Genomic DNA, 12884 nt, shown 5'->3' on the forward strand with positions numbered 1-12884 from the left:
TAGGTGATTTGAAGTTCAATAGACTGTTTGTATTAAGTTAATTATGTTTAGTTTTTCCTGTAATTTTCTCCACATGCTTTCCTATGTTTGTTCAATTTAGCTTAATAAGAATTATATAGTAGAAAAATTCATATTGGCCAAATCTGATGGAATACAGATGATTCTACATTTCTACTCGACTTATTTCATTTAAGTCACAATTTGGCACATTTTTCATTTTATTTTTTTATCTTCATGCCTAACAATTTACTTGGACAGTATAGTAGTATACCGAAGGAAAGCTTTGTACCTCCAAAAGAAATTATACTAAGATTAAGACATCCTAACATATAGAGACGATAAAGGAAAATGATGTAAGCTGAAATGAAATTTGGTTGAGAAATAGTGAGAGGAGATAACCACGGTTCAGAAATACAACCCCAAAACAAAGAGGCTCAAATAAAAGAACTACAAGGAAATAAACTTGGTTCCAAAACAATCCCTGTTGTGAAGTCCTAATTGAAGCCATGAAGGGTTTCTGTCATGAGTGGAGTTGATTGTCTTTTTTGGAGGATCATCTTGTTTTGGATAACTTTTGTGATTATGTTGTGTCCTACTCAGACTACCAGCACAGCAGCACGTTGAACATGTAATAATATTTAAGATTATTTTCCTGCACTGTAATGACATTTTAGTTTTTAATTTTAGTTTATACAAAGCTGTATATGAAATCATTGCTGCTTTGTGCAGATGGTAACATTTAAACATGAAAGGACAAAAAGGGCATTGGAAGATGCAAGGTTGTTTATCTTAACATTCGTGTAAAGCTGTATATGAAATCATTGCTGCTTTATTTTAGAATTTCTCTGTTTGTTATTTCACGGTTTCCTGACAATCCAATGTAATTCGACTGTGGTAACTAAAAATCCTTTGGTGAAGTCTATATGTGCTTAGACTTGATTATATTGCTTACTTTAAACTAGTCATTGCTAGGGGTATGCACTTCTGTAGAATTTTCTTATTTCTCATCTCAAGATCCCAATTCAACTCACATTCACATAACACTAATATTAGGCTTTTCTAGCATTCAGCTATTCACAAACAACCATGCTCATACAAGATTCATGTTTAGTTGAGGAGCAATGCAACTAAAATAACACCAAACCCAAACACATGATCTTAACAAAATTCCAGCATCTGAGAACTGTTACTCATGTCATGATGCATAATGGAAGAGCAAGAAGGGTATTTCACTATATACACATATCAAAAGCATCAAATCAATTATGTAAGATATTACATTATGGAACATGTATGGCCTGGATATCCAAAAAGTTGTTTTTGTTTATTTTACAGAAAGTGTGTTAATTTACTATACCTCAAGATTCTAAAATTGCTATGTTGCTATTTTTCTTTCTTTTCTACTTCCAGAGAAATCTCATTGCGGCGTTGGAATGGAAGTGTGAATGGTGGATTATACTGCAACCATATATACAGAAAGTCATTGACACAAACAAAGTGTCCAGAAATCAATGTTTAGAGAGACCTTTGGTATTTAACATTTCAGTAGGGATCTCACCTGTGCAATTTCCACTGAACCACCCTCTTTAATCTGAAACTGTGCATCATTTTTCAGAGCTTCTCGTAACTTTGATTCCCGTTGTTTAACTTCTTCATCAGTAACAAATCCTAATAGACATTAAGAAGGGACAATTATTATAAATATATCATATCCACTTTGATAATGAATGATATGCTACTCTGTTTCTGAAATAATTACAGTACTATATTAGCTCACAATTTAAACAGAACTTACTACAACTATGATCCAATTCTTTATAAGGAGGCTTGAATTAGGTGGAGTTGCATCACGTGCAGGACTCCAGTTGGATCACCTAGAATTATTCACCGTGGTCAGTTTACAAGTAATCAAGATTGACTTGTATTTGGATTGCACCCCCTGAAAAGGAGGTAAAAGGGGATTTTGGGTGTTTGCCACAGCAACAATCTAGCCAACTTTGGCTATATCTTGAAATACGATTCTGCTTTGGCTTTGAATTGTATACCAACCTCCTTGCATCACAAGCCAAGTTTGGGGTTATATATATACATAGCTTTTAGTTTTTTCCTCATACCATAGCCTTGTGAATTTAGAGAGATAGAAAGCTTTGGGCTTATTTGGGGTTAAGATTTTGTGGGAAACTATGCTACATTTGTGATCTTCCCATTTTTTAGCGAAACAGTGAAACTTTCAACTCAATTTTGTTCTCAGACATAGGCTTAAGGCAGAACAACGTAAATCTTTGTGTTCCATGCGTGATTATTTTAATCTTTTTTTTTTTTTTCTTTTTTTTCTGTGTTGCAAAACCCACTATAATTGACTACACTCACAACAAATTGGCTGCAGAGTTTCCACTATCTCAACCCAATCACTAATGCATACCTCAAAATGCATAGAAACTTACATACAATCAGGTGTACTTAACATCATGCTCTCGAGCCTGATCCAATGTTCTAATGTTGGAAAGCCTTGGTAACAAATAACATCCAATATTTAATAACTAGGAATGATGGTACATTTAAAAGATTCTTAACCCACTTTATATATCCACATAGCTCAGGGGTTATCAGATAAAGGGAAGGACAGACCTGAAAAGGCAACAACTGCAATAATTTTCCTTGGCACCTCTCTGATTGTCACAGACGAATCTTTAGGCAGCGGAAGATTGGCACCATACTTTGAGGGCATAACAAAAGACATCTTCCACTTATCTTGATCTTCCTGCTAAAACATTTGCAATAATATCAGATCATTATAAAAAATAAAATATACCAAATGCAAAATATTGAAAAAGACTACAAATTAGGATTTTATAACAATTGGCATCTTTCTACTGTACTTAGGACAAAATTGCAAAACAAGGAGAAGAAAAAAAATGAAACCCAACACTTAGACCAAGCAAAAAGAACTCCTTGGCTTTTGGCTAAAAACGAAGAAACCATACAATTAAGGACCAATATGTGAAACTGGGACTTTATAGTTGTTCATCAAATGAAAGAACTAGATAGATTATTAGAGTCCAAGGGCAATCTTTGATATTTGAAAGTAATAATGTCATGATCAAAAATCCATTAAAAAAGAATAAGTTTCAGCTAATAGACTGTAATTTTCAGCTGGTCCAAGGTAATGCCAAACCAAAATATAATCATTTTAGACAGGTCAAGTTATGACCATATGACAAGATTGATTTTTTTTTTTTTTTTTTTTTTTTTTAAAGAGCATACTCTGAGAGAAATGTAAAAGAAAAGCAACATAGGCACCACGAGTGCCATTTAAAACATACAAGAACATATCAAAATTCCATATCATCAGAAACTACAAAAATTATTAAACATATGAATTATGATGCATGTAAAAAATATCATACCCTCTTTGTTATCACAGGAGTCGTCATTTCCATTTTCTCTCCATCTGATTGGGTCTTACGCGTAAAAACAGGTGTGGTCATCTCCATTGTCTCCTTTGTTGTATTCTACAAACAGCAAAGGCACCAGATTAAGCAAAGTAAAAAAGATAAGTACATTACAAGAAAGTATGACAGCAATTCATTACAAAATCAAGACTACCTTACCAAACAGGTACTCAGCTAATACATTAAAGGATTGAGATGCTCCATTGAAGTCAAATCCAGTCCTCCCAGGCATTGTTGTCTCTGCTACAAAGTACGGCTGTTTCCACAATCACAACCCCAATTTAGATATTATCATAACCAATGCACAAAACTTAGACTTTTGTGGGGTCTGGGAGAGGTTATGGTAAGCAATCTTACCCCCAATTTTATTGGAGAGACTAATTCCAGGACTCAAACCCGCGACCTATCACTTTTGGTGAATGGCACTTGCCATCTCACCAAAGCCTAACCTCTCAATTTAGACATTATACGCGTAAATATTGTAATCATTCTTTTCATTGTTATCTTATTATTTTATAATCCGTTGTTGCTATTGTGTTTATGAACATGACCATCAATTATTCGTTTTTATCATAACATTCCCAAATCCAAATCAAAATAATCATCAGTCTACGAGGCAGAGTAAAGAACATACTGTAGTTGCAAATTCATACCTCAACTTCCCTTATCTCATAAAGATCTCCCCTACTCAAAACCTTGAAGTTCACCGTCTCTAGGTCCGGAACTACATCAAAAACCCAAAAGACAACACAAAATCCCATAATTCCATAACATATAGACCTCAAAAACATAAATTTCACATTCAACAATCAAAACTTGAATTTGTTAACATGTACCCACAGGGAACAAGTCAAGACGCATTCAACATAATTAAATCATGTTTTTTTTAAAAAAAAATTAAAATAAAACTATGGACAAATATTAAGAAAAGCATACACAACCACCTTAAATCTACACATGTACCCATGATTCATTGATCTGTGATCTTGGGACACACTCACTTACAAGAAATATTGAATTTAAAGCTTTTGGGACATCTTAACCTTAACGCACAAGTTAAGATGCATTTAATAGCTACAACTAGCATAAATTTCACTATATAGACCTCACCAATCAGGCAACCACATTTATCATCATGTCAATTTATAACATTTTATAGTGAAATTAACAGAAGCTTTAACATTTTCCACTTTTAAAACACAAACCAAAAAAGTAATTAAGAAATTTACTTGTAATGTGATTAATGTGGTACCAATCACATACACTCATATAGAGCTGCTTTAGTCAAATTAGCACTCTACTTTAGTATTTTCCCTCAATTAATGTTGTTTTGTATACATTTTTCAAAAAAAAACAAAAAAAAAAATAACAATCCTCAAATATCAAAATAAGAACACAACCATCATCAAATCAGTGTGTGCAACAACTGTACTTCTCTGCTCAAAAACAGAAAAAAAACTACCTGCCATTAAAGCTTCCTCGAGAGTCCGACTCTCGAACCTCTTCGGGAACACGTATTTGACAACCTCGGTCGCTGTATCCGCTAAAACTGCACAAAAACCCCGTAAAAATTATTCCAACTTAAATAAATAGAAATCTATGCTTAAGAGCCTAGGTTGTTCAAAAATTTAAATTGAAAAAAAGGAATTGATTTGATATTGGACATTTACGTCGCTGGGAGAGAGAGGAGGCTTGGGAAGCGAGAGCGAAGACTAGAGAGATTCGGGCTTCGAAGGCGGACATGGTTCTTCGCCGCTGTGTCGGTGTAGTTGAGTTGGTGGTGATGATCGAGAGCGATCTTTTAGGGTTTCTTGGAGTGGAAGTTGAGGTTCTGAGCTGAGGTAGAGTGAGAAGTGAAGGCTTGCACAGAAGCATCTTTTTGTTTTTTTTTTTTTGTTTTGTGTGTGTGTTTTGAATTTCTGTTGCAGAGAGAAGTGAGAATTTGAGGAGGGTCACTCATAAAAGAAGTGGTGGTTAAAATTTTCATTTTTTCCCGGCAATTCTGAAAAATAAATAATAATAAAAATATACTATGATTATTGGATTTTTTTTTTTTCCTGAATAAAAAATGGATCTTCAATGTCGACTCAACTTACATCACATGTACTATATGAGTTTTGTCAGGAATATCACTCGAACCACTTCTCTCTGAGTGCTGGGACAAAGACTTTTACCATCAAGCCAAATCCCATGTGGTAATTATTGGATACTTTTGCCATGATGACATTTTACTCAGTATATTTTTCTCCATTGAGTTCCATAACTCTTGAATTTTGCATTTTCTTCCCTTGAATTCTTTATTTATTTTTAAATAATTATCTTTTGAGCCTATTTTAAGGAGCAAGTCTAGTATGTGGCGCTGAGTGAAATGCATGGAGTAGGTTCACCGTATACCACTTTTTATTTTTTTAATTTTGGTAAAATTTAGTTTTCTAAAATCTCGTCAAATTATAATTATCATTTTTACTACCTGCTTTATAGGGTCAAATTAATACGTTGTAAGAAAAAATATTTAAATATCAATCTCATGAATATCATATCAAATCCCATCAATCGAATCGCTCGAGAAATCTTTTCAAGAAATGTTAAGATAGCATGGGCCATGGAGCATAATTGAAGTAGTGTCTACAATAAGTTAATGCAAAAGTGATACCAATTATAATTTGGCATCTTAACACGTGAAAAACGTTGTATTGCTTTATTTTTGGATTTGAGATTATACTGAAATTTCTAGTAAGCTAACGCAGTAATCACACACATTCTATGCTTGGATTTTCCATTGTTTTTTGGTGGGTTGAATGAATTTAATCAAATTAATGCGCAGCCTTAAATGCGTTGGAAACCACAAGCGTGTTGTTGCGAAAATAAGAGGGAACTAGAATTTAACACTCAGATTCTTTTTTGGATCAGAACACTATTCTCAACCAAAAAAAGGGCCCTGTAAGTGAAATATGGTGCTGGCTTCAGGGCGATACAGGTCATATGGAGTAAAACCAAGAGTGGAAACTTAGCTAGTGACAAATCAATTCTTAATTTATTTCAATAGTTTTTCTAGTTTTTCCTTTCCTTTCTCATTAATCTTCTAAATTTCCGGTTGTCAACATCTCTTCAAGTCCCAACATCAATTCTACAAGTCCAGAAGGTTGGGAATCTCCTTCAAATTTTTAGTATTTGATAAGTTAGCTTAATTCTCTTTGCTTAAATTGCATATGAGATGCCAAAGCTGACATGGAACTAAAAAACACAAACAACACAATAGAAGGCCCTAAACTGTCAAAGCCTCCGCTGAGAATGCCAAGCAACTACATCTTTGTATGCCATATTGCCTCCAAAAATATCCAAAGCACTGCCCACGGTAACATCCACACGTCCCATCCCAGCCACCTTTATTCTCTCTAAATCAGCCATCACCGTCACACCACCAGCATAAGTTACAGGAATCTGGCACCAGACCAGATGTATTAACAATTTATTCAAGTAAGATAGCATGCATATAGGAGAGGAACAATTTATGAATGCATGCCTAGTGACTTCATACATTACAGACGGACTTCCAAGAGGCTGCAAACTATAGGTCCAAAAAAAAAAAATAACATGCTCGCTTTTTTTTTNAAGTAAGATAGCATGCATATAGGAGAGGAACAATGTATGAATGCATGCTAGTGACTTCATACATTACAGACGGACTTCCAAGAGGCTGCAAACTATAGGTCCAAAAAAAAAAAATAACATGCTCGCTTTTTTTTTTTTTTTTTTGGGGTGGAAGGCTTGGGATGAGCAGTAGACCCAAACATCCTAGGTTCAAATCCCCAATAGGAGTTCTCCTAAATTACCTGATACATAGTTCTAGCATGTGGAGTCATATCTCTGTGGTTTGCTCCCTAAGAATGGGTCTAAAGGGTCTTGCCTTGGTGAGGTTTCACGTCATCAAAGAATAATTCAAGCACATGGTTGCATTAACCAATAATGTACAAAGTGTGTTATTTTTTCCAAGAATAATTAAATTCAATGCAGTGTTTGAATTTAATTAGGGTGCCTAATCTACTGTAGCTAAGGAAGTATGCCCAAGCTTTTACCCTTTTGTAGGTGAGTAGCAGGCTCACACTCATGTTTTACAGGCACGCTATTTCAGAATGGTTCAAATGAAGGTACTTCAGGCATGAGAAAGATTTTGGTAAATCCAGTGCCTTGGGCATTATCAGTTCAGCATATGGCAACAAAGAAATGAGAAGGTAGCAAGATAATCATCAAATCAAATTATAGTTAATAAATGCAGCAAATACATTACCCACCGGTGAATGATTCCCAAGCAATGCCACAAGCTCTTCATCAATTCCCAGCCTGCAACCAAAAAACAATCAAAATCATATTATATTGATGAACTCTTTAGGAAATCAAAGACATTATACAATCTTTATTGTCAATTAAAGAGTCCTTTTATTTCCTTTCTTTGGCATGTAAACCATAAGCAACGTAAACCCCAATTACAGTAATGATCCCTAACAAATAATATGTCTGAAAGTAATTAGATACTTATGAATCCTAAGTATAGGAGCTTGAAAGTAAGGAATAAGACAAAAGTTATGGTCGAATTAAGGACCACAACATTTAGGACTTACTTTTTCCCTTCAACATCAACGCCATGGACAAGAAACTCATCCGCATATTGGGCAAGAAAATCCAATATTTTTCCGTCAAGATATACATCAGTGAACTTCTGCCATCTATCAGTTACAATTGCATATTTACCTTCCTTCAAATCAAAATCAACACATATAAGGTAATAATTGAAACTGAATAACTATCAAATAATTTGTTTTATTGGTAAGTTAAACACACACTCCATAGGTCTTAAATCCACAACCTTACCCTCCATCCCACTATTGTAGGAAGAGGAGGTGTCATTTAATGGGTGCTATCATATCAGCACTAGTTCACCATATCCCATCAACTAACAAACAAATGGGAAAAAAATTATACAAAATTATCAAACTTATTATTTTTGGTTCTTAATGTATGCTTTTCTATGTGTAAGAATCTGAGCCTAGGGCACTGATACACAGCATTAATAAAAGCACACTTAAAAATGTGAAATGCGAAGCTCTACAGCCAAAGCACTTCAGACAGCTAAAACAGAGGCTATTTTCAAAAGTACATTTAGGGTCCTTGATTTGGTCTTTTTTATTGGTAAGTTACACATGCACAAAATGGGTTTTGAACCCACGATCTCACCCTCTCCCTAGAACTTATAAGGGAGGAGGTGCAAGTTGAGCTAGAGCTCATTAATGATGCGATACACAACACAAGTCAACTTCTCATTATTCATCAACATAATACATTCTAGAAGAAATTAAAGAAATCACAAGGACCAAACAGCAAATGAGAGTTACAAATCTTATGATGAAATTGATGATGGTCTGATGTTTAACGCAAATGATGAACTGATGATTATGTTAGGCATATACCATTCTAGTGCTTTTTGGTCTTTGCCTTTTGGGTATATTTTGATTCAACCACATACTTCATTTTGATATTGTATAATTTGTAAAGCACAAAAGAATTATATAAAATGCTATTTCCAAATTTTAAGTTTTTTTATAAGAAAATATTTCATTAATAAAAGAGTGAAAATGAAGCAACCCTAGTACAAGGGATGTGTACATGAGGCAGAGCTCCAAACAGTAAAAAAATCAAGAAAAATAAGAAATAAAAACTACTACAAACAGTTTTTTAAAATTTTATGTGACTAATTGATCACTTGGTTGTTAAATTTCTATTACTAATTGTTTTCAAATTCACTACATAGAAAATTTAAGAAATTGAACTAGGCTATTTAGAATTTGAACCTATAACCTTTATGCAATTGCATAAGACTACTATTAAAAAATAAAAAATAAATAAATTGCATAAGACTCAAACCAATTGAGTTAACAGGCTAAATATCTTACTATTTTAGTTTTCTTCTAATTTTTTTATTATATATTGTGAATCCTTTTTTTTCTTATAGGTGTAGAAATATAGATTATATATTGTGAATCCTTCTATCAGAAGTTATTATACACCTTTTTCTTCAATATATATATATATATGGGCTTTACTTCAATTAGGCGCATGCTTCTGCTTTGCCTAGGCTCCAAGAGACCTTTGCACTTAAGTGCATCTCATGCTTTCACCAACACTGCTGATATGTCTTAGTTACCATTAAAGTAATGAATACAAAAAACCAGTACAAACCCTGGTTCAAATATAAGTTTGTAAGACATGCGACATATTCATGCCTAAAGATATTTCTGACTAAAACTTCACTCTGGAAAACCAGTTACGCACTGCATAAATGCTCAATTTGAAATTGTCTAATACCTTCTTTCTGCAACTAAGGTCCAGCACAAGCCTCTGCTTTCCAACAACACGAACAAGATCTTTAAGCCTTTCGAGGTCCATTTGTCCATTCTTGAATACATACTGTAATGAAACCAAGATGTAAATGATGATCAATTTAAAATTTTAATACAGAGAAATTCTTTATTTAGATTATCTCAAATTCTTGGTATTATTTTCCATGTAAACATTGTTCCACAAGCATTATGCTCTAACCACCATTACATGAAATCCAGTTTCATCACATGAGCACTCTTCCAATACAGAGAAAAGTATATGTCTTTACCCAAGGTGAGGAGTATGGATGCAAATCTTAGGGCATGTTTGGTAGACTGTAATAGGCGTTGTAATGTAATAGTTATTCCAATGGTTTAGTTATTCTTTAATTTGGTTATATTTTTATTACAAGGAATAGTCATTCCATATGAATAGATATTCTTCAAAATGAGGAATAATTATTCTTCTTTAAAATGTGGTATTAGTTATTCCTTAGTAAATATAATAATTTTTAAACTTAATATATTTCCAAATAAACAAACTTTCCATATACATCTAACAATTATAAAAATAAAAAATCATAAAAAATAACACATATCTCTTTTAAATTTAAAAATAACAATTTTTAAGGAGATATAATTGTATGAGTAAGATATTTCCTAAAATAAATGTTAAGTTTCATTCTAATGTTATAACTTACAACCAAACTAATGAATATGTTTAGTTATTACATTACAACACAGTTTATTACTAGTAATAAAGATTACAATTCCTGTTGTAATCTCCATTCAATGTACCAAACGTACCCTTATATTTAACCCTCGCACCACTTCAATGGTTATTTAAAAACATTCCTTCTATCATGTTCAACACTAATAACTCAATACATATGACAGATAGAAGGAAGTGGCTTTTAGAACAAAGTATGTAAAAGAGTCTTTATCATTTTGATAGCATTGACATAGTTCAAGGAGAATTCATAAATCATAGAAGGTAACAAACAAATATATCCTACCATGCTGATTATTGGGTTTCCATTCTTTTGGGGGGTGGGGGTGTTGCTGCTGTTGCAGTCTACAAACCACATGTAAGTCAGCTTGAAATATTTAAACAGATACCAGGAGTACTCCTGGCCCAAATGAGCCAGCCTATGAGGCTTTCCCGTGTTTATGCTTAAGATTAGAAAAACTCATAAATGGAATCTATGCTAAGGAAAAATGAAGAATGAGACTTGAAATTTCATATGCATTTTGATGAGAGAGAGAGAGAGATCAGAATTATATTGAATCATTAAGTAGTTATTCATGTTTTACATGTAAGTGTTAAACAGAAATGTAAAGAAAAATTTATAACATACCGATGTGACAATGACATGACTAGCTCCTTCCTCTATGTAACTCAACGAATTGTCAGAATTGATTCCGCCCCCAATTTGCAAACCGCCTACTTTTACCAGTCCTCGCAGTAAGTTCAGCAGAGGAAAAGTCTGTAAGTTTTAAACTTATAATCAATTATAGAGATCAAAGAAAAAACAACTTTATCTTGAAGTGCTCAGTTCCAAGGGTTGAATGTCTTCACATAAGGCACTTAAAGCGGTGCGAATGCAAAATCAAAATCACATCCCAAAAATGTATAAAAAAGTCCTAGAGAAAAATTGATCAGCTAACAGAATGTCTGTTCTAATTATTTAAGATAAATAGATCACATATAAATTGCGAAACAAAGATCATTCTAAAGAAAGCATAATGTCATTCTCATTAAATCTAACTGGATCTGATCATGCTCTAGTCAAAATGAGAGAATCATCCTAATAGATTTTACTTCTTTAATTATTATTTTTTTTTTTATGAAAAAAAAAAGAGAGATTATAATCAAGAACTTGAGTTTCCATCAATATAAGTTGAAAGAACTTAATTAGTCTTCAATGGCATCAGTCAACAAAAGCAACCACAAAAACAACATATCAGAAGACAGCAAACAAATTCACCAGTTTATGAAAGCATAGACCTACCAGGATAAGCGTGCAGTGCTTCAATGGCTGCAGTGTTACTCAAAGGATCTGCTCCAATCATGATGACATGACCACCCGTAAGTCCATCTTCTTTATACAAATTGGCAAACTCAGCCGCTGACTTATCTGATTCAAAATTGGTAACAGGTGCTGACCCATCCTCCTTCAAATCCTGAATGGTTGACCCAACAATTTGTTTCACTTTACCCTGATAAAAAAAAACACATATTTCAAACACAACAATCAGGTAAAATTACTCAAGGTCCGACCTCAAAGTAGAACCACTGCATGAGTATAACCAAATGTATCAGTCACATATCATAGCCATCCACCCCCATTTATACACATCGGCCACCGCATACAGTAGAAGAATTTATCTTCCCTCATACCCTTTTGACAATCCAAAAACCCAGTAGTAAAGAAATTATATTTTAGACAAAACAATATGTAATAGACACCCTTTATCGTAAAACAGAATAAGAGTTACCAAACCTTTAATATCTCTAAACTGTGTTTCCTTGACATTTTATCAAGCACCTTATAGGCACTGTCAAAATTTGTGCTAAAAATTATCAGTGACAAAAATATTGAGAACCCAATACAAAATTTGGCCAATATTTAGCTCTGGTACCTTGTGTATATCAATGCAAGGACGGAAACGAACCGAACAGCTAATAGACAAGCGTGAGCGTGAGAAACCAACACAAGGAATAGCTATGACGATTCTATGCTTGTTTCGGCTGTGGAAAGAAGAACCTAAAGGTCGGAGCGAGCTCAGGTCGGAGGTTGATGTTGGTGTTGTACGGAGGGTCCGAATCATCGTGCTGTGCATTGTTGCAATGGATTCAGATGGTAGTAGTAGGGGAAAAATTCAAAAAACAAACAAACAAAACGTAATGCTAATGAGGAAAGAAATAGAAGTGAAGGAAAAAAAGACAAAAGAAATACCCAGGTTTGGGGTTTTCAGTTGCACTGTTGAAGTTTGAAGGAGTGGACGGAATCGGAGATCAGCTGATTCAGAACGGCTACCCTTTCCCTTCTCCTTT

General features: G+C 33.8%; 2 protein-coding genes across 7 annotated transcripts; both read right to left on the reverse strand.

Moving 5' to 3' along the window:
• Positions 1-349: 349 nt before the first annotated feature.
• Positions 350-5411, reverse strand: LOC111988052 (heme-binding-like protein At3g10130, chloroplastic). 5 transcript variants are annotated; one of them, XM_065769736.1, is made up of 9 exons: positions 5117-5405; positions 4915-5001; positions 4106-4176; positions 3607-3708; positions 3408-3512; positions 2629-2764; positions 1559-1668; positions 1358-1458; positions 350-657 (listed from the first exon to the last, which is right to left on the reverse strand). In XM_065769736.1, exons 1-8 carry the CDS (start codon positions 5325-5327, stop codon positions 1384-1386), a joined length of 897 nt encoding a protein of 298 aa, XP_065625808.1. In that variant the 5' UTR covers positions 5328-5405; the 3' UTR covers positions 350-657; positions 1358-1383. The 5 variants fall into 5 exon arrangements, with proteins under 5 accessions (XP_065625808.1, XP_065625807.1, XP_065625810.1 ...); XM_065769735.1 differs by lacking the exon at positions 350-657 and having other exon boundaries at positions 1244-1458; XM_065769738.1 differs by lacking the exon at positions 350-657 and having other exon boundaries at positions 1244-1458; positions 5123-5402.
• Positions 5412-6464: 1053 nt separating this feature from the next.
• Positions 6465-12884, reverse strand: LOC112006447 (1-(5-phosphoribosyl)-5-[(5-phosphoribosylamino)methylideneamino] imidazole-4-carboxamide isomerase, chloroplastic). 2 transcript variants are annotated; one of them, XM_024038716.2, is made up of 8 exons: positions 12787-12884; positions 12470-12662; positions 11839-12046; positions 11185-11270; positions 9813-9914; positions 8072-8205; positions 7745-7793; positions 6465-6893 (listed from the first exon to the last, which is right to left on the reverse strand). In XM_024038716.2, exons 2-8 carry the CDS (start codon positions 12656-12658, stop codon positions 6726-6728), a joined length of 936 nt encoding a protein of 311 aa, XP_023894484.2. In that variant the 5' UTR covers positions 12659-12662; positions 12787-12884; the 3' UTR covers positions 6465-6725. The 2 variants fall into 2 exon arrangements, with proteins under 2 accessions (XP_023894484.2, XP_065625806.1); XM_065769734.1 differs by lacking the exons at positions 12470-12662; positions 12787-12884 and adding an exon at positions 12331-12420.

The sequence above is a fragment of the Quercus suber genome, unplaced genomic scaffold, assembly GCF_002906115.3.
Source record: "Quercus suber isolate HL8 unplaced genomic scaffold, Cork oak 2.0 scaffold_1317, whole genome shotgun sequence".
NCBI classification, from domain to species: domain Eukaryota; kingdom Viridiplantae; phylum Streptophyta; class Magnoliopsida; order Fagales; family Fagaceae; genus Quercus; species Quercus suber.